Source organism: Magnolia sinica, chromosome 13, assembly GCF_029962835.1.
Source record: "Magnolia sinica isolate HGM2019 chromosome 13, MsV1, whole genome shotgun sequence".
Taxonomy (NCBI): Eukaryota; Viridiplantae; Streptophyta; class Magnoliopsida; order Magnoliales; family Magnoliaceae; genus Magnolia; species Magnolia sinica.
Window position 1 is genome coordinate 7,119,515 of NC_080585.1, and position 26,294 is coordinate 7,145,808.

At 40.4% G+C, this 26,294-nt stretch overlaps 1 protein-coding gene and 1 pseudogene across 5 annotated transcripts; both read right to left on the reverse strand.

The window, feature by feature from the left end:
• Positions 1-1,155: 1,155 nt before the first annotated feature.
• Positions 1,156-3,736, reverse strand: LOC131222614 (primary amine oxidase 1-like; annotated as a pseudogene).
• Positions 3,737-5,490: 1,754 nt separating this feature from the next.
• Positions 5,491-12,488, reverse strand: LOC131222611 (heat shock 70 kDa protein 8). 5 transcript variants are annotated; one of them, XM_058217749.1, is made up of 2 exons: positions 12,334-12,488; positions 5,491-7,439 (listed from the first exon to the last, which is right to left on the reverse strand). In XM_058217749.1, the coding sequence occupies exon 2, from the start codon at positions 7,435-7,437 to the stop codon at positions 5,713-5,715; it is 1,725 nt and encodes a 574-aa protein (XP_058073732.1). In that variant the 5' UTR covers positions 7,438-7,439; positions 12,334-12,488; the 3' UTR covers positions 5,491-5,712. The 5 variants fall into 5 exon arrangements, with proteins under 5 accessions (XP_058073732.1, XP_058073733.1, XP_058073735.1 ...); XM_058217750.1 differs by lacking the exon at positions 12,334-12,488 and adding an exon at positions 12,167-12,205; XM_058217752.1 differs by lacking the exon at positions 12,334-12,488 and adding an exon at positions 9,689-9,707.
• Positions 12,489-26,294: the final 13,806 nt, after the last annotated feature.

Below are 26,294 nucleotides of genomic sequence, written 5' to 3' on the forward strand. Positions count from 1 at the left end.
TGCCGCTGCTGCTTTGGGAATTCTTGCGACAGCAAGCTCTGTAGGCCCCCGCGCGATATATGTTACATCCACCCTGCTCATCCGTTTTGCCATCTCATTTTTGAGGCATAGGGTAAAGATGAAGCAGATTGTACATGTAACGAAGGTGTTACTGAGCTAGTAATTAGTTGTACATGTGGCTTGTTAATGATACTCAAAAGAATTTAATTATCTTCTACAGCACTAAAATCAAATTAATAAAATGATCCAAATGTAGACCATTTAAATAGATGGTTAAAAAATGTTAGTGACGCTCATTTAGTTAACCAAATTCTCTTATGAAAATGGTAAATGGTTCAAGTGCATTCCAAATACAAGCTCCTAGCTAAAAGCATTCCAATTACAAGTTGCAAATACAATTAAGAATTCAAAATCATCTAATTCCAAGTATAATTATGCTTTGGATTATAATGCATTCCTAATACAAATTCATGAATAGTTCTTGACTTTGGCCTAGAAAGCATATTGACATTCGAGTCGCTGTTGAACGGTGTTCTATGAGCTCCACCTTGGTGTATATGTTTTATCCATGTAGTTTGTTCACTTTTCAGCTCATTTTATGGCTTAAGCTCAAAATAAAACATTACCATACCAAATGTCAAAAAAAGATGATCTACACATGTTATAAAGGTGAAGGGATATACGCATTTTCACTCTCCTACGTGTCCAACTCAGACAAGCCTCATTCATTTTATTTGTATGTGGGGCCCACTGTTATGTTTAAATGGTGTCCAACCTATTCAGGAGGGTCCCTCCACCTGGTGTGGCCTCATCCATAGCCTTAATCCTTATCCTGAGGCAGACACCTGGCTTAGGTGACCTAGGAGGGATAGGAGGATCCGGTAAATTATAGTGCTCCTAGTTGCATCGTTTCACTTGGATGGTCCAATTGATCTTAATTGCTCATTGAGTCCAGAAAACATTTCTTAGACTACAATCTAAAAATCACAATGATCAAATTATCTAATCCATCTTTGATTTGGCTTTATTTTCTACAACCATGTATTTTCAAAGCCATGGGTGGGATGGTTACAATTCCCTAATCAATCCAACAAATAGATGGATCAAATTGTTGATCAGACATGTTTTGTGTAAATGATTTTGACAATACATATTAAAGACCATTGATTAAATGGTTCCTATTTCATAAATTAGTTGAATTTTTGCATGTTAGCCCATGAAACATGCATTGGGTCACGTAATGAACAGTTAGATCAATGGAGAAGATAGTTGAAGTATCTAATGCAATTAGGAGAACTATTAAATTATGGTGCTACGAGAGCATTTGAGAATTGACGGATCATTTATGCATCAATAATTGAACTTCAATTCAATAGTGCATCCAAAGGCAGCTCTACAGACTTGAGAGTTTCTACAATATTTCGTTGGGGAGGAGCGGTGCAATTCATTTGATGGGCATGCTTGATCCGCTTTGTTTTGAGCAATGGATTGCTGTTGAAGAAACTGGACAGCGGAAGCTCGAAACTTCAATGCAATGTTGGCATCACATGAAAATTTTCTTGGTACAGTATGTGATGATAACCAACGGTGTACCATACAACGATGCCTGTGTTCTCAATGTCCCTATTCCTGTACGTGTCCGAGTTGGGCGTGTTACTGACCTTAATGTTACCTTGAAGCCTAGTGTCTCGCAGTCCAAAACCCAACCACTAGACTCAAAGCTCAACTGAATCAACTCAATTCGGTGAGTTTTCAAGCCGAGTTGATGGTTGGGTGGGTAACTAAAAAGAAGCTGGTGTTGAAAATATTCCATTTCTCTGTTATACAGGGCTGTTAACGGCCCGGCCTAGATTTTGAAATGCTCAAGTGTGGAAATTTGAAATTATGAATTTTATACCATGGAATGGACATAGCCTCTACTGTCTTGACAGTCTCTTAGATGGGCCATCACCTAAAATTGCACTACTTTGATGTTCCTAATGACCCGATTAGTAAACATCTTTTCTTATGTTGCTGATGGTTGGTTAGACGGCCACAAGTAACCAGTCGGTCCCATTTTCTGGCCATGCCAGGTGCAGCCCATTTTCTGAGTCCAATCCGATTCCAGATCACGAGTCAGTATTGAGAAAAGATGGTGACTCGGACGAGTCACGACTCAACTCGGGACCGAATTAGTCATTCCGAGTCGACGAGTTTTATTTAAAAAATGCCATAAAGCTAATCGGAGTTAGTTGTTTTACTTGCGGCTCCAAATGGCTAAGCCGTCGTCTCCTCGGCTCTAGTCAACATAGAGCCCAGCGGCCCATCTATCGGACCTGTTGTAGGCTGTCACATGCACTTGGTACTTAGTGTAGGCCGCACGTATCTACGGGCAATCATCGTCCGCTAGAAGAGAAATTGCCGGTGGGCCAGTGATCAGGCGATAACCCACGTCATTCCCCACATTGGTCTTCTTATTGGGATTCACCACAAGTATATCAGCTGGCTCCAAGCCGAGCCGCATCCGGGCATCGAATTCAGTTTTAGCTGTTTCTCTAACCAGCGTCCAATAGCTCCAGGGGGGCGAGATCCCGTCCGTTAACTCCTTGCGTTCGCATCGTTTCCTTGACAAACGAGTTTTCCTGGCCGTCGATGTCCAGGTGATGAACTGGTCATGATAGACGGCTATGGTCTTCTCAGCCAGGATCTCTCTGTACACTTTTTCCGTGATCTGACCGTTATTTTTGTACGGTACACTCTTCATCTCCAGAACACCAATGAAACTCAAACTTTTAATTGAAAAATAAAAAGTGAGCCCATACCGTTGTAAAATGGTAGTGACCCATCCATGGCACAATCGTACATGTAAATTCATCTGAGCCGTCCAATCCGTCCAACAAGTTGATCCCATCACGAGGATCACCTTGTGAAAAATTTTTTTTAAAAAAAAAACAGCCTTATCCACTTATTGAGCAGACCATAATTGTGTTTTTCTATTTATCAATGGCTAATGATTGTTTTCTATTGTGTGGTCCACCTGATAAGTTTATAGGGCTGATTTTTGCACTAGGAGATCATCATGGTAGGGCCAACCTATTGGAAGGGTTGGATTTCACTCCACTAAACAGGTTGGAAGTTATCTTTTAAGTGGACTGTACCTTTTGGTCCAACAACCAATTGGACTTATGATCTTCTCTATGATGTTGATGCACCATATAAAGTGAGACCCATCGTACAAACGGTTTGGATCATTTAAAGATGGCCCATACTCAATGGCTAAAGTCCCAAACAGTTCCGCACTACAAAAAAACTTCCTCGACATGGTTAAAAACTCAAAGACCGGCCCATTGTAACGATCGTATGGAGGAGGAAAAGCCGCATCGAGCTAATCACCTTCAATTATCTTCAAGTTACAATCTTACATTTATATTAAATTACACCTGACTGGAAGAAGATTTCATTTTTGTTTGCTTCTATTAAACATAAAGCTCTTTCACTACACATACATTCATTTCCTTACAATCCACTTCAGTCCATGTAAAAATGTGCCCATACCTCATAACAAAGCCAAATCCAACTTAGGAAACGATCATGGTGTCCCACACTCAATGAATGGACTTAAAATCTCCTCTCTAACTGGACCCAATTTCAAACAACAGTTGTCATAGGAAGTCCATGCGACAAAAAGCTATTTGGGTTCACCATGAGGTATGCTTGAAATCAACTTTATGAATAATTAATGTTCGCTAATGTCAGGACGAGACATGGTATGCCATAAAAGGCCATTGTTATGGGATCATAACGGCCATAATAACTGTTATGGAAAAAAATACCCATAAATGCCGTTAACGACACATTACATCTCCTATAAATGCCATAACAGCCCTCTAATGGTCTATTATAAGATCAGATACAAGTTTTTCATACTTTCAGTTAGCATTACAGGACAGATACAAGTTTTTCAAGGTATTTTTCAATTTTATTTTATTTCAAAAAAAAAAAAAAGCTGGCCATTAACAGCCGTTATGCCCCGTATCGTAAAGGTGACGCGAGGAAAAAATCAGGCCAATTCAAAACTAGAGTGGGCCACACCAGAGAAATACTGGGGCGGGGAATGCCCACAAACGTTCATGGGATCCCCAGTGCTATTTATTGGGCAGAAAGGTTGCCACTGGGTAGGTGAAATTCATGAGGTCCAGTTTTTTGCAGGTAAAACGCAACTACACCTTACCAATCAACCAGACCAGAGTAAATGAGGTAAAAATCCCTTCCCATGTCCTTTTAAAATCCAAAATTCGTTTGGGGTAATTCTGATGGAAATGTTCATTCCCATTATAGATAACAGAGATGTTAGACATGGGATCAAAGACCCAGCACATTCATCTGATTGTGCATAAACCCTACCACAAAACAGTACTCTTCAGAGAAATCTCAACCACCACAATCTTTTAGATTCGTTTCTCAATTGCCCTCCACTGTCCTCATTACCTCCGACGACCACAATGATTTTCAGATTAAGCATTTGGACCCCACCATATTAATTGTCTAGATTCTGCACATGTGTGACGCCTGGCTCCATAGAACTCTATCAGGTGGGAGACCCACAACCCAATCACTTGCTATTCTCCTCCGAATCTCATTATCACCATTCATTGCATTCATCTAGCAGCTTGGATATCACTAGCAAAGATCCCATCTTCCATAAAGAGTGACAACAGTTTCTTATACAAATCATTTAACATCATCCATTAATTCCCGGGTTCGTTTTGCCTGTGTCACAACTCAGGATCCTGATGTGTGTTGCCGCCCACTGCCACCCATATGCTGACTGCTCCAATGATCTAAACTGTCGATGCAGTGAACTCTATGCTATCAGAGCTACTGTAAGAAACTTTGCAGTGAGAGACATCACCCAACAACGATTGTGACCATCACCATCTCATTCATCCCCATGAAGGAAATACACTATACAGTTTCCAATGTAGTCTCTGATGCATAACATGGTATCAAAGCCCTTGATCCTCTCTGTTCATCAGCTGCCTTCCCATCAACCCGAATTGATCCCAGCCTTCCATCATCTTGTCACAGTCTGCAACAACATCAGCAGAGCAGATCACCTTCCAAGTCCAACCAATAGAAAATGACGACCGCCTTCCCATCAATCAGAATTGATCCCAGCCTTTCATCATCTGGTCACTGCCTGCAACAACATCCGCAGAGCAGAGCACCTTCCAAGTCCGACCAATAGAAAATGACGACCCAACCAATGTAACAGGGTTTTATGTTGGATTAACTTAGCTTTTGGACCCAAAATTTGAAATTTGGTTAACTGTGTCAGTGAAGCTATTTCATCTAGAACGCAATAAAAACCAAGCACAACTAACTCAGAGAGACGCATATGACCTATTTTACAAATTCCCAAGATAGAAAACAGAAACAATATCTTTTGTACTTGCTTCTGCTTTTGAGTAATTCTTGATGGAGTTCTACTGACTACTACTACTACGAAAGTGAAGCTAACAAGGGAAACATTATTTTAAACAACATGATCATTACAAGTGTATGGTATACACCCATCATAGATTGTTTTGAAGCAAGTCATCTCAGTGCAAGCACTCCACCCATTCGGAAAGTAAAGGAAACAAGAACTAGAGAGAGAGAGAGAGAGAGAGAGAGTGTGTGTGTGTCTGTGAGAGAGAGAGAGATGGGTCCAGAGGTTACCGGCCGTTTACCCTACTGGGGTATCTTCTTTGGCACGGTGGATAAGTCTAGCGAAGACCCATACATCTTACGCAGAGCTTCTGTGCACCATCCATGACCATCATCGACAGTTGGCATTCTCACTTCAACAAAAGGTGCTGCAGGACCTTGGGCACCAGGTATTACACCAGCCAATACTCTCAACACATTTGCAGCATCAATGTCCATGCACACACTAATCTCTGGAGTCCCTTTCGGCGCCGGTGGAATCCCCACAATCTTGAAGTAACCCAGTACATGGTTCTCTGCCACCTTCTTCCCTTCACCTTCGTAGACAACAATCAGAGCCTCAGTCTGGTTATCGTGAGCGGTCGTGAAAAACAAGTCTTTCCTTGCGGGTATGGTCGTGTTCCTATGTATGATTGGCACAAACCTATCGCCATCAGCTTGAATCCCAAGGCTCATAGGTGTAGCCTGAATAGTTAAAAGGTCCAAATTCCCAGAAGGATCGGTAATTCCAGAAGCCACTGCTCCTTCCAGCGCAGCACCGCATACAGCCGCTTCTAACGCATTCATCCTGTCGTAGTACTCCTCCCTTTTACACAACCCAAGAACCAAGCTTCTGATCTTGGGAATGTTTGAACATCCACCCACAAGTATGATGTCGCTTATGTCTTCAACAGCTACTTTTGCATCATGCACACACTGCATTATGAGACTTCCACATTTTTCAAACACTTGGCTATTAACCTCTTCGAATTCCTCACGGGTCAATGCCGTAGATATTTTAGTCCCATTCCCAAGATCGACGTTTATGGGAACGCTGGTTTGGGAAGAGAGTTTATGAATCGCATCCTGGGTTGCAACCCGCAGCAGACCCATTGATTTGATTTCACCTAAACTGAGGCTTGAAAAAGAATGATCCAAATCCGGCATGAGATGATGCATGACATTTAGAAGAATATCTTCACCCCCCACGGCACTGCCTAACAATGCCTTGATTTGGGAAACCCCTCCCGCTGTAGCTGTTATAGCAACGTCACAGTACCCTGCACCCATATTGAAAACAAGCGCAACCTTCTCAAGTCCGCTCCCCATATTGTCATGGACCATCTGCTGCTGCTGCTGTGCGTATAGAAGTGCTACAGCAGTTGGTTCCGGCATTAGCCTTAGGACTTGCAAACCAGCCATGGCGCACGCCCGCTCGATTCGGGTCAGCTGAAAGCGACTGAAGGAAACTGGGATAGTCAGAACGACATCACGTACAGATCGTTTCAGCTGAACCTCAGCCATGGCTCTTAGTTCCACTAGAAATATTGCCAGCACTTCCTCCGGCGTAGTGGATCTCCAGACATTGTTTACCAAGGCTGCGATGAAGGGTCGAACCCCAATACCCAACGTCTGTACCAGAAAAGGAAGGGTTTTGCTTGCATGAAGGACTGGGTCTGTATCCAATCTGCCCACCAAGCGTTTCATGTTAAAGACAGCACTCCCTGACAGTATTTCGTACTCATCATGGCCCAGTACCTCGCTTACTCCTCCTGAAGGGACTTCATCTTTGAAGATGACATACGAGCGCATTAACTTCTGGTTCCTGGTGTTTTTAAGCAGTTCCACACGCGATCCATTCCATATTGCAACACTGCATTGCGAGGTCCCAATATCGATCCCAATTGCGGGCTCTGAAAGAAAAGGGGCTTGTTTGTCATCCCCAGTTGTTTCGCTGTCGGATGCCACAGTGTATGCTGGTTCAGCCATTCCTACATGATGAAATATCATTATTAGACAAAGAAAAATGCCCTACAAGAGCAGGCAACCATCAGTTTCAACATATGAGCAAGTATAAAATAGCTATGAAGGGAGCAGGAACACGGTTTCAAGCATGACTGAAAAGCAAGAGCGGCACCTGGGTAGAAAGGTTTGTGTACTAATATGCACTGAGCTTTGGCTAATCATAAGATGACATAGTTATAATTTCACGTCGCACCGAGCTCTGGCTAATAATAAGATGACACGGTTATAATTCCTACTTAAAGGGGAAAAAAAAAAACAAACACGATGAACCTCCTATATATATATATATAGGGAAGAGAAACTAAGCCTAGATATAACAGTTGCAAGTAGGACTGTAAATGGATTGAATTCAAAGCAGAACTGTGCATAGCCGAATCTGATCCGATTAAAAAATAACCAATATCTGAATTCAATCCAATATCTAATGGATCCTTTAAAAAAACACTAGTGAAATTCAAATTTGTTAAAGATACAAAAATTCATATTTGATCCAGTTAAGAATGTTGATTCAAATTTCCCTATTTATACAGTAATTCATTAGAGAATAATATTTTTCCCTAAACCAATAAACCTCTCATCAAAACCTGATTACACATTTTAAGCATCACCATTAAAAACAGATCAGATCTTTTATGTGTCAAATCAGATATTTATTGAGTTGAATCATGCTATGTCTGAATCCAATCTGAAAACAAACGGATCCTGATTTCAATATCTGAATTTGATCCAATTGATCCCATTGATAATTCAAATCAGATTTAATAGGTAGGATCCAATTCCACTAGGATATTGAACAATCTGGTTCAAGATTTGATCCATTGACAGCCCTAGTTGCAAGACAGTTTCAACCGTTAAACAAAAAATGTTACCACATTATGAAATCATATCATTGATGCAGCCTTCACCCTAGTTTCTTTATTCAACACTTCAAATGCTGTCTCTTCCAGTGAGAAAATCAAAATATTGATCATCTGGATTTTGATCAATATTGAGAAAACGCATGTACATGAAGCTTCTAATCGATATTGATAAAATCCATATTGGCAATGTTGAGAAAATCAAGATCGATCATCTGAAAATGAAGTATACATGAAGACCATGACTGTTGCATCTTGACCTTCAAATCAAACGCCATCCTGCCAAAGCTCTTCAGCTATCAGGCATGACAAATTTCAGCTTTCTAATTGCAGGATCTTCCCTTAAGGAAGACTTCCGGAATAGGTTTTTAACGTATCTATAATTGTAAAATTACAGTCCAGGTACTTCACTCACAAAACTAAGAGAATAAAGCAAATACTAACTAATATATAGCACTTGCTTTGAATCTGATGTATTGCTAGCAGTATCAAGAAACAGGTTGAACAGCTCATTTGAGAGGTCTATACCTCTTCGAATGCCTTGAGCTGCTGCCAGCTTCAAGACCTGGGAGTACAACAAGAAAGTGCACCAGAAGCCTTTGGCAATATAAAAGGCATTTGCCAGGTTGACACTTGGGAAGCAGGCCCAGTGTAACAAGCTCCCACTGCAACTGATTTTTCACCAAAGCTCTATACAGCAGAAGATGCTGAGTGGACTCTTAAGGCCTCATTTTCCTTTGGATATTTTGTTGAACGACTTGGTGTATTTCTCTCTGGCCTTCCATATTTTGTTAATGAAAAGACCTTGTGCCCACCAAAACAAAACAAAATACAATAAATAAATTAAAAAAAAAAAAAAAAAAACAAAAGGCATTCCAAGATGGAGATCCAATGGAAAGAAATTCCATGAAAACTAAGACATTGTCCCCTAAATCACACAAGAATATAATCCCTTGACTCTTTAGGGCAAGGTTTAAAGTATAGTCCGAAACCAAAACATATCACCCGATACAATACCAGTATCAGACATTAATGCTTTGGGTGTCGGTCCTGTATTGGCCCAAAACATCCCAATAGGGGCAATACATAATGGTATGTTACATAACACACCCATTTCAAACCTTGGTTGGAGGTGCTTAGTACTTGGGAGGTAACCAATATTGCAAGTAGAACAGTGATCAAAATTCAAACAGTCACAAATGACAATGACAAGACCAGTTTTCAGCATACAATCCCAACACCAAAATACAATCAAACATAGCATGGTAGCAATGCAAGTATGGCAGTGACACATCACCAAGGTCTCAAACACAACTTTAAAAGACTAGCCTCAGTTTATTGTATACAACCATGTTCACCTGAGAATCAAATGCAGGATAAAATGAGATGAACATTGAGAAGAAATACTCCTAACTTCACCGTCCCAGGCGTGATTCCCGCATCCAAGAAATAAGAATCAGCCAACCATAAGTCTACGATAAGAAAAACTTCAACATTATACGAATTTCTAGGCTCAGCTTGATGGTCAAAGCTGGTCACATGCCGCTTTCTTTCAAGCAGGACTCAGCTCTCACACAGGAAATTTACAAAGCACCTGATCTACTGAATTGCTTTCTTGAATCAGAACAAAGTAAGAGTTTGACATTTTGCACATTTCTAGCATCTACTTGCATGGGCAACTAATTTTGGTTTCCCTGATTAAGCACTGCGATAAAGTGAAATTCGAAACTGAAGCAATCTCACTTCACTTGAAGCGAATGGTCAGTTCCAAATTGCAATAACATTAGCATTGATTAAGGGGCAAAGTTCCAAATTACAAATATGCCACTTTCAAGTCTGACTTGAAAGGAATGTAAACTGCAGTTTGAGATAGACCTCCTGAACGAAGGCTAAGGTCATTCCAGTTAGATCAATCACAATGTCCATAGTTCCAACCGATTCACGAATGCCATCTTATGAATAGTGCATCCAAACACAGCCGATAGTCCAGGCCACATAGATGAATGGCAACATCAATCTACTAGCTAGCAAATGGCCTGCGTTCCAAAAGTCACATGCAAAGGATGATCTTCACCTTTAATTGGTCACATTTGATGGGTGGTCGAAGACGACCCACATTGAATGGGAAATATTGACAGTCAAGATTTTCTGTGAAGTGTGATTTCTGGACCGTGGAGATCAATGGTTTGCTCTACTACTTTTATATCAGAAATTTAACAAAAGAAAAAACAGTGGCAATTCCTTACACTTTGATGTACACTAAAATTATTGCACGGCTATAGCCTATCCGAACACAGCCGTATTCCACATTCCAAGCATCAGAGAGCTTCTTCAGCCACTAACTCGGTCCATCAAAGGCTCATGCATTCATTAAAGCCATATGAATAAGAAGAGAGACTCCGATAGTTTAATTTGAAGCGATACTTCAACCGTACACATGGCATAGTCGTCCGGCAATCCAGACCATCAAAATCACAGACCCAATTGGAGAATGAGCATAACCCAATAGTTACACTGAGAAGACGGTGGTAATCATCTGATTTTGCCCTTGGAATTTGGACCGCTCGCTATGTTACTCTTAACCATCCATTCAATAGCCATTGATCAAACGGTTACAACTGCTAAATCAATGTGATTCTAGGCATTGCTACCTCCACAACGCCGCGACAATCTAGGGGGGCGTTTGGTGCATGGAATTAGATGGGATTAAGTGGGATGGAATTGACAATACCACCAATTAAATCCCACATCGTGTTTGTTTTACCAAGTATATATGCATCGTAAAATGAGCCATGTATTATGGATGATTATAAAGATTTCCATGAAATTGTAAGAGTCTTTTCAAATCCATTTGAAAATTACATTTGAAATTTGAAATGAAACATGCTATCTCGCCTATGCTCTATGACGATCCAACTAAGGAGTACGTTGATGTCAGCAAGTTCTATGGGCCCCACCATGATATATGGAATATATCCAAACCATTCATCCATTTTCAAGATCATTTTAGGGCATGACCCAAAAATCAGGCAAATCAAACGCTCAAATGGACCAGACTACATAAAGCAATGCGGATTGAACACCTACTGTTGAAAAGTTCTTGAGGGTCACAGAAGTTTTGGATCAAGCTGATATTTGTGTTTTCCCTTCGTCCAAGCCTATCTGTTCTTATGAACATGTTTGATAATTAAAAATACATCACAGTGGGCCCTAAGAAGGTTTCAACTGTCAACGTCATTATCTCTACTATTTTCTAATGTGGTCCATGTAAACTTTTGATTTTCTTTATTTTTTGACCCATGACATAAAACGATCACAAAAAATGGATGGACGGTGTGGATATAACACATACATCACAAAGACATCCAAATAACTTGTTGAAATCAATACAATAGGAAAGCCTGCGACATTTCCAAACAGTGCCAGTAAGTGCATGTTGGGATTTAACTTTTCATTCTTTACCATCCAAACTTAACATATAGTATCTACAAAACCATGGGATTTGCGGACAAACCATGACACCATGTCATCATTGCAAAATATCAATTACATCCCCCTTAATACCACTTAATTCCACGCGCCAAACACCCCCTAGATGGTCTAGATATCCGTACATGAATGCTCACATGAACTATCATAGGAGTACATCCCATTGAAGAAAGATTGCCAAACTGAATAGCTAGAATCCAGAGACAATCCAAACCAAGACCAACCCAATTCCTAAAATGCTGATTAAATTCATGGGCATGAAATGAAATTAAGGCAAACCAAGACCAACCCAATTCCTAAAATGCTGATTAAATCCATAGTCATGAATTGAAATTAAGGAAAATTACAAGATTAAGACGAAACCGTGAGATTCTGCCTCTTTTTTCGTTCTTTTCTGTTAGCAAAAAGGAAAAAAAAAAAAAAAAACATGGCTTCTGAAAGGAACAAGGTTGATGTAGAGAGTAGAAAAAATATAGAAAGCAGAAGAGAAATTGAAAAAGAAAAGGTGACTTACAGAGTAGCTTTGCTTGAAGATTATAGAGCGAGAGAGCTTATTTCATATGAAAAGCTCGGCCTTGAAACTTTATAAATATATTGAGAGGGAAGTTCTAGAGACGCCGAGAGAGGAACTGCTCCTGTTCGAAGAATGAGGCATTCTATACGATACGCGACCGGCGCATTCCAACGTTGTGCGCGGGTTCTTAACTCTAGACAATTGGCCCATGATGCGGTAATCCAGACCGTTGGTCTGCTGTCTTCTATGTTAGATGGACATTTCATAAAATATTCCACTCTTTACGATCAGGAAGACTGATATCAGGACTTTAATAATTTGAATGTCATCCGTTTATCTGTTAGTGCTATCATCTTAACCATCTATCATCAGGATAAATCGAAAGGTCAAGATTTTCCACTCAAGGAAAATGGGATGGATAGTGGTCTGGATGATCGAAACGTGGGCCAGGAACTGAAAGCACGGGTGTAAATTGTTCGAGCTTCAGGTCGTGTACCATATGATTCGTTTCAAAAGAACGAGTGCGTCACTTCGAGAAGGGTCTGCAGGGATAGGACGCGGACTGCGTACTACCCCCGCCCGTCCCTAGCTCCGAACGGGCAGTTCTGTGGGCGGGCCCAATGTGATGTATCTGTACATCCAAGCCGTCTATCCCTTTTCGCAGATTATTTTAAGGCATAAAAACAAAAACGAAGCAGATACAACCGTCAAATGGACCACACCACAGATGACTTTTGCATTTAATGCAACCGACATTTAATGCTTTGTGCATTTTAATGCAACCAAGCTTATTATTTGGTGTGGTCCACTTGAGCGTTGGATCTCATGCCTTAAAATAATCTGAGAAAAGAGATTGACGGCTTGGATGTACAGATACATCACGGTGGGCCCGCCCACAGAACTGCCTGTTCGGAGCTTGGGACGGGAGTGGGTAGTACGCAATCCGCGTCCGCAGGCATAGTGTACAGTGATTGACACGTCGCCAGAAGCATGTGCTACACGTTCCGTTGATTATTCAGGTGGCCCCATCTGTCTTTCGAACATTGCAGGGTGTTCGTGCCAAGGACTACAATCCTGGCCGCCTCACGTGTCAGCGTTGGGGTTAGCATCCTGAAAAATCATCGTGCCACGTGTATGTTGTTGGCAGATGTCAGTCGTTGATTGTGGTAACGATGGGTTCCAAGATTAGATATAAGACATACGTTAGGTGGATTTAGTTTGCTCTCGTTTTGTAATCATTTCTCTAGTAGTCCTGAGTCTGTTTGGTAGTGGCATTGGGTAAGATGCAATTGCATTTGATCTCGTCCCGAGTTTGTTTGACGGTGGGATTAGGTAAGATGGAATTGCATCTGATGTCGTGCAAACTTCGTCTTCTGTTTGGGGAGGATGGAAGGGTTTATGATTAAGTGGCATGGAATTGCATATGATCCATGTGAAATTTTCCATGTATTTTAAAATTTACTATACATGTGGGGCACGTATTGATGCATGTGTTTTATTTACACTGTCCATCTATATACGCAATATATATATATATGTGTGTGTGTGTGTGTTTTACCGACATCCGTTGTAAATTTAGCTCATTGATTACAATTCCATGGTCCACCAAGCTTGGTTTTGCTTAATATAGTATTTTCTGTAATAAGAATTTCATATGAAACATGGGATTAGATGCCCAAAATATCATGGTATTTTTAGACATGCAATTAGTGTGTAATAAAGGTATTAATTCCCTCGGTTACAATTTTATATCATAGACCAAACGAGCCCTTAGAAATTGAAAATTGACCATGATGGTCATTAACTTAGAAGATTCATGATATACGGACCTCAGTATCCTATTAGACTATGACCAATTTGCAAATTATTCACTACTGAGCGCAATTTATCCATTAGGTTTACTACAATACATTTCAATTGATCGCTCTTACATTACTTCAAGATCATATCTGTTATATCTAGGTCGCATTTCAGCGATTCCAACCGGTTATATGATGGATCTGGCAATGGATAATGGATACAGGGAAAAAACTACCACATCATATGATTTTAACAGGCCATCGAGAAATGATGAAATATTTCATTGCAAAATATGGCTTTTTACCGCTCGTACACAATGGTTCCCATCATATAAACGGTTTATATAATTGAAACACCACCTCGGATTTAATGGCTAAAGCTTGGATATAAATGAAAAGCAATACCTCGGGATGTACCGTAGCCAAAGTCTTTATCCATCGGACGTGGATTGCAGGGGCACGGGAAGTTCCTGTAGTCGGAAGTTGTGTAAGGCGCAAGGAGATGCCCGTGGTGAATTTACTTTCTCCATCAGTTTTGTACAGTAGGACAACATACAAGAATCAGCAAATTGAAAACTCATGTTCACCGCACCAAATGAAATAGTGGGAACAGAGAGGGTTGAAAGCTTCCTGCAACCGACCTAATGTTTATATGTCATTCAAACTATTTATAGGGTTATTACCACTCAAATAAAGTGTAGGCACAAATATTATCTGATACATAAGCCCATGCAAATTTTCAAATGGTGGTCGTTTAATCCTCACTTTTTCATATTGCATGGACCACATGAGCTTTAGATTTGTGTACTTCTTTGATTTATCTCTTAATGTGGGCATTCAAAACTAATGGACGGAGTGGATTCATCACGGGAATCTCTATGGGCCCATACAGCTTCTGACTACAGGAACTTCCTTTATGGGTGGTAAATGGGTTAGCGGACACGATGGGATACCTAGACCTGACTCGTTTGTTAAATGGTACGGGTCTGGGTTCAAGAACAAACCCAATTGCCAAATGGGTCTAAATTTGGTTTCCTTTATATCAAGCTTGACCTACCCGACCTGAATCCATTTGGTAAATGGGCAAGTCTGGTGTATGTTGCAAGGAATCCATCCAAACTCAGACTCGTCGATATCCAGCTTTAAACCTAATAAAAATGCTTGCATACCTTGACAAGTAACATGAGAAGTCCAAACTCGTTAGACCCGATCCATTTATAAATGGGTTTAGGTGAATCTCTCTCTATTAAACCCAGATAAATGGGTTTAGGTGAATCTCTCTCTACTAAACCCAGATAAAGGGGTCTGATGGGGTTGACTAAGATCCAACCCAGACCCAGACCCAGACCCACCCATTTAATAAAAGGGTCTGGGTCAAAATTTTGGACTCAGACCCATTTAGTAAATGGGAGGGTGTAGTTTTGGCTAAACCTGATCATTTACCGCCCTATTCTTTGCCTGTGGCACATGCAATCTGCATCTCCATCGATCTAAGAAAATAGAATCGGATTGGCTTCAAACAAGGAAAGGCTTATGGTGGATACCTAGGCACTGATCAGAGATGAGGAAGGACATAGTAATTGACGGAATGCTTTGGGGAGTTGAAAATATGCTTAGATCTGGAGATTCCTGAATAGGTTAACCTTTCGAACTGCTGTTGAATTCATAGGCAGGCAAGAAACAACCTGACAAACTGAAAAATCTTAATAGCCAAAGGGGGCACGATAACTGGTACACTAGAGGTGTGTCCTTCCCCATCCTCTCATACTAGGGAAAGGTCCTCTCAATCTCTAATGCCTACACTAGATATGGATCAAATTGTCTCATGACGTTCTGAACCTAGCTCACGCACCGCTTTAATGGGCTAACAGCCCAACCGACGTATTTGCTATGAAGTGAATTTTTCGTTACTTAAAGTGTACTTGTAAAGTACCTATTTTTTATATAGCGGCCAAAATTTAGAGTTGGTTGAGTTTGTATATGCAAATCATGTAGGAGATTGTGATTAAAAAAAGATGTACTACATGTTATATTTTCTCTTCAGTTGGGTGGTGTAGTTAGTTGGATTTCGAGATTGCAGTCAGTGGTAACTTTGTCTATTATAGAAGCTGAGTACATGTCAACTACACAAGCATACAAGTAAGTTATTTGGTTGAAGAGATTGTTAGAAAAATTGAAATTCAAGCATAAATTGTGGTGATTCATTGTGACGGTCAGAGCGGGTTACACTTGGCTAAAAAAACCAGTATTTCAAACTCGGACCAAATATATTGATGTTCAGTATCACTTTATTCATGATATGGTAGAAAATAGTTAGATCTCATTGCAAAATATTCACACCAACAACAATGTAGCAGATATGCTGACGAAGCCTGTTGCAATGAAAAAGTTTGCTTGGTACAGGACTTCTTTTGGGCTTATTGTTACTTAACAATTAATAACATTTAGACAATTGTTATTAGGGGTCCCTTTTTTTTTTTTTTTTAACATTATTAGAGAAACTAATATTCATATGAGAGAATGTTATAGCAATGGAGATGCGCCATGTTTAATGTTGTCTCCCAATGAGAGACGTCTCTCCCTTATTTCCTTATGTCTTTCTCTTTGTATGTACGTTTGTACATACGGTCATGCATTGTGAAGCCTAATTTGTATAGGTTACCACAAGCTCTTTTGGTATAATCTATATTAAGTGGGGGCTTTTTTACAATGAGTTATTCAATGGTTTTCATCTTCTAAGGTATTCTTTGCATGAAGTAAAGAAATGTAAGTCTTGTATTTCTATTTCTCTTCTTGCTAGTGAAGAAAACTCTATATTATTGCCATGTGTAATAGGCACATTGCCGAATTATATAAATCCTTATGCCTCTTGTTTTTTTATTTTTTGATTTAACCCTTTTAACTTTTCTTTGACTCTCCTTCTTCTTTTTCTTTTTCTTTTTTTCTGTTTTTTTTTTTTTTTTTGGGCAGTACTTATATTGATCATGTTCAATTATTTTTTCAGGTACAACTGTAACCATGTGGTTGCACAACATGCATAGGCATGTAAAGCTATTGAAAACAAATACTATAGGCAACTTTGCATTTTAGGTTTGAGGCCATGACTTGATACACTGCAATCCCAGAAGAGACCATATACAGTATTTGAGTTATTGGGTAAGTCATCTTACATCTAATGTGTCTGACATGGGGAATAATGGTCATTTCATTATAAAATGCTGGGAGAAGGTTTTACCTTAAAAAGGAAAAATCGTCATTTCATGCAAAAATCTTTACCTTTTTTTTTTGTGGGTCCTACACATGTATGAGGCACATGGGCCGATGCATCCAGCATCTGCTGGACACAATCCACGTCCCTTCAGGAACTTCAGAGAATGTGATCATTTAACACAGAGAAAAAGTAGTATATTAAGACAGTCACACATACAACAACCTACCCACAGTTTCTTAAGCGACCAGATGGTTCATATCAATGGATTGGATGTCATATCCACAGCACGGTGGACCCTCTATGAGAATCAAGGGTAGGCTTCACCTTCAATTGTTCTGTTTGTGTGGCCCACGTGAGTCGCCTGTTTTTTGGATCCACGGCTAAACATTGGAGGGAGTTCATGACGGTCCAAGTAAATGTTACGAACGCATCATGGTAAGGCCCATAACAATCTTTTGCACTAAAATTGTAGCGAAAACGTTTGCACTTGATAATTTCCCCTTAGGGATGTACGTTTCTATAGGAATGTAGTTCAAGGCTTCGAGCAGATTGGGTTGAGTTGAGGATTAACTTGAGCCTAACCCAACCTCAAGATGACCCAACCCACAACGTAAACCCCCAAATTCTAACCAAAAGTGCCAAACCCAACCCCAACCAACCTATTTGCTCAACATGAACCCAACCCAAGTTTAAATCAGGGTAACATTTTCCAAACTAAGTCCAACCTAAGGAACTTGACAAACCTGACCCGAACTCAGGTTGGGTCAATCGTGTTTGGGTCAATGAACCCAAGTTGCTGCCCTACAAGTGCATGTGTGCAAGGAACCTAACATATAGGGCTGTCAATGGGCACGTTTACACTGGCCGAGGTCTGTGCAAGCCCAGCCCACAAAGTGAAACCCATGCCCGAGTCTGGTCCAGCCCTGTGATGGCCCAAAACAAACAGGCCTAAGCCCAGCCTGTGATGATTATGTATGGCCTTGGCCTAAATCAAGCCACCTTCTTTCGAGTAACATGTAGGCTGTTTGTTTGGCATGCCCAATCATGTATGACATTGATAAAATTGCCCTTAAAACCTTAAAGGGGCTGGGGAGGCCGAGTTCAGCTCATGTTGACTGGTTCTTAGATGCAGCTAACGCCGGCCCAATTAATAAAATGGGCTTGAATTTTATGCCCATGTCCAGCCCTCGGGTCTACTATTTCAGTACTAGCCCGGCCCCAAGCAGGCCAACCCGGCATACTGATAGCCCTTGTAACAAAGCTGCTGACCAGTTCTGAAAGGTTGGTTGGTTGGTTGCATTGGTTCCCTCTCTCTTGAGGATTTTTTACGAAACCCCTATCGCCTCCATGTTGATGGAAATGCGTTCGAGATACAAGCCATCCATTGGATGGGTCCCACTGTATAGATTCCCCTGCCCAAGAATCAGGCCAATCCACCTATCAGACGTGCCATGATGTTAGAAACAGAAGGATGACTTAGAAAACTGACCAGAAGACATGCCGGAATGTTTGCTCAAAGTCATCTGTACGGTGGGATCTGTCTAAATCTGTTGGACGGCTTGGATCCTGCATGTGTGTTGCTCTGGCACATGGTGGCATGTACGTGTGCTCCTTGTACACGCGTGTGGAGCTCTCTTCTTGGAGCCCCTGCTCAGGCTCCGGAACCTCTCCCATTTCTTCCTTGCAACTCATGCTCAATCCCATGGGTTGAACCTAGATGTAGTCCGGCCGGGACTACTCATATGGAAGGGACTGTATGGCACAACACTGTAGGTCCAGGGCCTGAGGCGAGGCCCACGCTAATGATGATTGCATGGCTTGGCCTGCTGTTGTTCCTGTCCAACCATCAAGTGGGCCATTATTATATAAAAAGAATGGATGGTTTAAAGACACTTGTGAGCTACTCCCCTTCAAACATTCAGGCATACTCTAAAGACATCCTTGGGAGATAGGATCACATTTCAACGATCCAAACTGGTTATTAGAAAGGACTCGTTGTGGATAAAGGTTACCCAATGAAAATCCTTAGATTAAATTATTTTAAACTTTTGATTATTTAACTTTTCTCCTTTACCTTGCAAGGCCAGGGCTAAAGACTTTTTAGGTTGATTAAAGTTAAGGGATAGAGCTTAGGAGACTACAGCTGAGCTAGGGCCAGAGGTCGTATCTTTTCGGATTAAGGCGAAGCTAGGGATTGTTTGGAATATGGGATTAAATTGTATTGAATTGCGTTAGGTGGAATTAACATCATTATTACACAATGATTACATGTCTAGAAATATCATGGTATCTTAACCGTCTAAGCTCATGATTAGAATTAAATTCTTCATTTGAGAAAAACATTGGATTAAGTGAAATCTGTAATCGGTGGACGATGGAATTGTGATTAACATACTAGATTTTATAATCTAGTACGTTTGATCACCTATATGCAAGTGTAGCTTGACTATCACGTACAAAAGGTGCATATGGATTGACTACGTGGATAAAAAATGTACAACAACATCAGGCTCATAGGTGTACTGGATTTTGAAATGCATAAAAGAAAAGAAAAGAAAAGAAAAAAACCCTCCTTATTTCCTGTTGGGACCAGATGATATAATATCTGAATTAATCTAGTCCTCTCTATTATTTTCAAATTTATGATGGAATTTATATTGAACCAAATGCAATTCCATACTGCCTAATCTCACATTCCAAATGTTAGAACACGACCTTAATTAATGTCATTTTCTTTTAAATAAACTAAACTGTAATTGGATTGCAGTGACTGGTGTTCAGGTAAAATAGCACAGGAAAGAGGTGCTGGCACGCGCTTTGACCGGTGCTGCACCATACTTTGATGTGTGGGTTCCACCACTTCTAAGGACCAATCAAAGCATGTATGGTGCTTTCTTCGAATGGGATTGATATTATCTTTTGGAATATCAGTGTCATTATCACCTATATCTTCTATTATGATTCTCAGAGTGACAGGTATTGATCATGTGGGCCAAAACCATCACTGCTACGATTTCATTTCTATTTAGATATCTAGCAGCTAATCTTTGACTTACTCGTACCAAAACACGGATGGCGGATGGACCTATCTTTGTCAGCAGTCTAACCCCTGGTCTAACCCCGATCGATTGAACCAGTCTTGAGCCTCTCCGATTTGAGCTTTGTGGGGTGCACCCATGATGTGGAAGTGAAATCCAGACCGTGAATCAATTGCTACACTTCATGTTCACCGCATGTCTAAAGAATAATCCGGATCTGAAACCTAGGTGGGACACAACACGGGGAGAAATGTGCAAGCATGCCTAAATCCTATATATTGACGTGGTTTGGCCCGCATGTGTTTTGTAATGGCCTTAGTTTTGGTTTGTCCCTTCATCCTAGTGGGGCTTTCTTAATGACTATGCTGGATGGCATATACACAAGATGGTGGACCCTACGTTCATTTGAAAGTTTCTATGGTGAGCTTCACCCTCCCTAATGCCTCCAATTTTTTCCTTTGGATGGGGCCCAACTGAATTATGGATCAATCTAGGTTTTGGGATATAGGCCTAACTTAGGAAGATGCATTATTAGATGGGTTGAAAAGAACTCACACATCACGGCGGGCCCCACACAGCTACCATAGTTTGAATGAATGTGATTATCAACCCTCCTTCCCCCAAATTCATTTCTATCTCTATACGGGTCTTTTTCAAAAATAGATCTTGGTCCTGTACATATTGCCACATATAAAGACCACTGCTACAAGCAGTGTTACAAATTTCATTAGATGTAAATGCTATCCCATCCATGGCCAGGAATTGATATGGAATGTGGAGCCCTGATAACTAATCTCCATCTAACCATGGAATAATGGTAACGAGGTCCACCCATATGTAGGATGGGCTGGTCTTTCTCGTCTAGTTTCGACAAGAAATGAGAAAGCATTTTTGGAACCATGCATGCGAAGTTGTCTTGCAGTGCCATACAAATGATAGACATTATCATCATGCACATGGTTCACATGTTCTAAATGTGATGCATGTATGAGTATCCAAGTTTAAGCACCTTATATATGGCCGTCTATCACCACCAATCTTCAAGCACTCAAATATAGCACACATGTCAACGTACCACCATCTATATTAAGGGCCTGTTTGGGAATGTGGATTTGTAACTCTCTGGATTCAGAACCCCCAGGATTAAAAACCCCCTGGATTTGCAATCCTCCCAGTGTATTTGGCACCCTGGAGTGTGAATCAACTTTAATCCATCAGTACATGTCCGTAGTATATTTACAGTGATTTGAATTTAATTACTAAATCAACTTTAATATCTCTAATTAGTGAGATATGTAATTTCTGATACAATGGTTCTGATAAGCCTGCTGAAATATATGTTTTGCCCGAAAATGATGAAATTCCAAGTCTCGGATGGGCCACAGGCACAAGATCATGTCTGGGTGACAATCAATGATTTTTAATCATTGATATATATAGACAATGTTTGGATGGTGCTGGACAATGTTTGGACGGTGCTGATCATCATTAGTGAGCCATGTGCCTAATAAAATAATAGTGTATAGTGACATACATGTTATACCTGCAACTATTGAAATGATTTTAGGTGTAATCTAAGCTCTCATCGTGGATTACAAACCCCCTCAAAGAGGGGATTAGAAACCTAAGGATTTGAAACCCCCGGTTACTTTATACTGCCAAACAACAAAGGTATTGAAAACCCCCTCCAATCCCCTCCAATCTACAGTGCCAAACGACCCCTAAGTTTTCACTTGTGTTAGGTTTGAAAAACACTCACAACATATGGCCACGGATAGCCTATTGTAATGTTACTTGAATCCAAACAGCCCCATTGCCACATGACATGACCGGGCCAAATTGGATGGATCATGTAGTGTGAACTCCATCCCATCCATGATCACTAAAGAAGTGTTTGGTTCGTGAGTTACTTTATATAAGTAGCTTATGGCATCATACGCTTATCTTCGTTTCTACTTAATTAAAAGATGAGTACATTTGTTAAACAACATATTTATTACCTAAAAAGTAGAAAAGCATATTTGGTTTCCAACATCATATGTACTTATAAGTATGTTTGATCCCCCTCACATCTATCATTTATTATGTGGGGCTAACCTTTGATGTGGATCGTTCATTATGTACATCTTACATTTGATGTGGAACATTCATCATGCAAGGCCTACCTTGGTTGTAGGCCATTCATCATTAGGAGCCGATATTTAACATGAATAGATCATTATAGGTAGGGCCCACACCTTTGATGTTAGTCATCCACCATGTAGCGTCTACCATCAGTGTTATTGCCCATCACGTGGAGCCCATCTTTGATGTAGACCATCCATATGTGGGCCGTCCATCATGCAAACTTGCCTTGAATATGGGCCACTTATTATTAGGCTGACCTTTGATGTAGATTGTCCATCATGTAGGGCTCACCTTGATGTGGATCATCCATGATGTGGGGCCCACCATTATTAATTGGCCATCATGTAGAGCCCAACTTTGACGTGAGTTGCCCATCATGTGGACCCCACCTTCAATATGGGTTGTCCATCATGTGGGGCTTGCCTTAGATGTGGGCCATTCATCATTAGGAGCAAATATTTCATGTGGATCATCCATCTTGTGGAGTTGCCTCGATATTCATCATCATCATGTGGGGCCCATTAGATAATTTATCCATTCAATTGTATAAATTTTCAATACCGTGTACTTATGAGAAAATGAAAAAATAAGTTATTTTTGGAAATTGAAAAGCAATAAAAAATAATTATAAAAATAGAAAAAAAAATTACTTATTTAAATTTAATAATCAAATTAACTTATTTAAGAAAAGTAATTTATTAACTAAGTTATAAAAAAAAAAAAAAAAAAAAAAAAAAAAAAAAGCTACTTATTTGACCTATCCAACTGGGCGCAAAGTAACAAGATGTGTCGCCGCGGATAACCCAACACCAGCTGACCTTGGAATTCTTGGCAATGGGACTCCGCGACTGGTAAACCACCCGTGTTACTGTCAGTACTTTTTGAAACTTTGTGGGCCCACCATAATGTATGTGTTTTATCTGCACCATTCATCTATTTTTCCAAATGATTTTAGGGCATCATCCCAAAAACTAGGGACATCCTAAGCTCAAGTGGACCACGCCACAGGAACTTGTGAGATCGAATACCTACCATTGAAAACTTCTTCCATCCTTCAAAAGTTTTGGATCAATTTAATCTTTATCCTTTCCCTTCAATTAGGTTTATGTGACATTATCAACACATTAGATGGCAAATAAACATCTCAGTGGGCCCTAAAAAGACTTCAACTGTGGGCATCACTATCCTATTTGCTTCCTCACAGGATTTGGTCAACTTGTCCTTTGGATATACCTCATGTTTGGGCTTATACCCTAAAATAAGTTCACAGCATAAATTAGATAACATAGATAAGATATATACCTCATGGGCCTTGGAGGTCGGTATTAGAGGGGGCACTACCGAATCCGAGTCCATGGCAATGGACGAAGCCATGGTAAGCTTAGTAAACTCTGTGGCACCGGCCATGGTTTATATATTTTATCCACTCTACTCACCCATTTTACTAGATAATTTTATGGCTTGAGCCAAATAATGAAGCATATCCAGAGGTTAAGTAGACCACACCACAGGAAACAATGTGAATTAGATCTCTACTGTTGAAAAACTATTAAGAGCCACAGAAGTTTTGGATTAAACTGATATTTATGTTTTCCTGTCGTCCATGTCTGTAAGATCGTGTCATCTTACGAACCTATTGGATGACAAATAAACATCAATGTGGGCCCTAGAAAGCTTTCAATCATCGAAATCATTATTCCTACTGTTTAATGTGTTGTGATCCACTTCAGCTTCGGACGTACTTCAATTTTGGGTTCAACTCGTAAAATGATCTGAAAAAATGGATGGAAGGCAGGTATAAATTACATACATTTATGATCAGCTCAACATCGGTGGGTAATCAGGTGAGTTACATATAGTACATCACATTGAGGTAAAATTGCATGCAATGTAGGAAGGGATGCACGTCATGTACCCCTATTTTACATCACATTAGTACGGTTCGGATTCTCTTCTTATCATAAATTTAAAAAAACTCTTATTTATTGCTATTTAATTGAGCCACATCATTACAAACTGCATGTGCAGCAAGTGATGTGTGACCCATCACACCGTGTAGGAAAACATGAGTTAGCCTGTTTGGGCAGTTATGTGGGTAGACCCACCGTGATGTATCCATTTATCCACGCCGTCCATCCCTTCTCTTAAATCATTCTAAGGTAATGTGCACAAAAATAAAGCAAATCTAATGCTCAAGTAGACCACACCAAATAATAAGCTTGAGTTGCATTAAATGTACAAAACATTAAATGCAAGAGTTATATGTGGTGTGGTACACTTGAGCATTCGATTTGCAACTTAAAATGATATGAGAAAGGGATACACGGCATGGATAAATAGATACATCTATTAAGGAGAATAATAATGCTACACAACAGAAGATAAAATCCAGATCTTAGCATTACGAATCAGCCCAGTTAATGTCGAGATTTCTGCCTTCTGTTACTACCAAAGGGAATTTAAATTCATACAGTTTTTTATTGTAATTATCTTTTTGTAACAGCTGTATATTTGATTTTGTATTTCTTCCTAATATAGGACTCTTAAGTTCTGTATATATATCACTCTGATTCAATCAATAAAATTGAAGGATTATTTCCATTAATTGGCAGTGTGCATTTATCTTATATGGTATCAGAGCACCTACCTCTAACGAGATCAAGATCTGAAATTCAAACCATGTCTTCCGCAACAGACGCTCCTTCTTCCTCCACCACTGAAAATTCCTTGGTTGTCTTCAACATTACTGCCCAGATTAATGAGAAGCTTACTCCCTCCACTTTTCCTCAATGGCATGCTCAATTTGAAGCACTGTTAATTGGGTATGACCTAATGGCCTACGTTACTGAGGATTTACAATGCCCTCCCCCTGACGATACACCCACTGCTGCCTCCCAAAAACACCATTGGGTTAGGCAAGACAAGCTTATCTTGAGTGCTATTCTTGCATCCACCTCCCCCACTATCACTCCACTCATCGCAACCGCCAAAACATCTTAGGCAGCCTGGAAAAAATTAAGCACCATGTATGCTAGTCGCTCACGGACTAGGGCCATGCAATTGAAGGAAGAGCTCACCTTAATTCAACGAGGCACTCGCTCTGTCCCAGACTATCTCCATGCTGTCAAAGCATTAGCTGATGAAATAGCACTCATTGATCATCCCATCTCTGATGATGATCTCACTCTCTATGTCCTCAATGAACTTGGACCCGATTTCAGAGAGATTGCCGCTCCTATTCGGGCTAGGGAGAAATCCCTGATGTTTGAAGAACTTCATGATCTCCTTGTCAGTCATGACAATTATCTTCGTCGCATGGAGGCCACTCAACAGCAGCTTATTGCAACTGCTCATTTCACGGCGAATAAACCAGGAAATGGAGGCCAGCAGCAGAGGTATTTTTCCAAGAACAATGGTTTTCGAAACCCTAATTCAAACCGATCGGGCAACAATCAGTCCAAGGAGCATAAATCGACCAACCGGACCTCGGGCCGAAACAACTTAGCCCAAAAACGATTTCAGCCCAAATGTCAATACTGTGATCAATTGGGTCACACAGCAAAAGGATGTCCCCAGCTGCAGCCCACCGACTTTAGTGCAAACTGTGCTGCAACTTCAAATCCTCAGAACTCCAAGTGGCTTCTTGATTCTACCGCTTCACACAATATCACTGGTGATCTTGGAAATCTGTCCATTCATTCTGAATACGATGGCACAGATGAAGTAATACTTGGTGATGGTACAGGTTTGTCTGTCTCACATGTTGGTTCATTAACCCTAAATTCG

Coding starts and splice junctions, on each gene's coding strand:
- LOC131222611 (XM_058217749.1), bottom strand. CDS start 7,437: ATGGCTGAACCAGCATACACTGTGGCATCCGACAGCGAAACAACTGGG.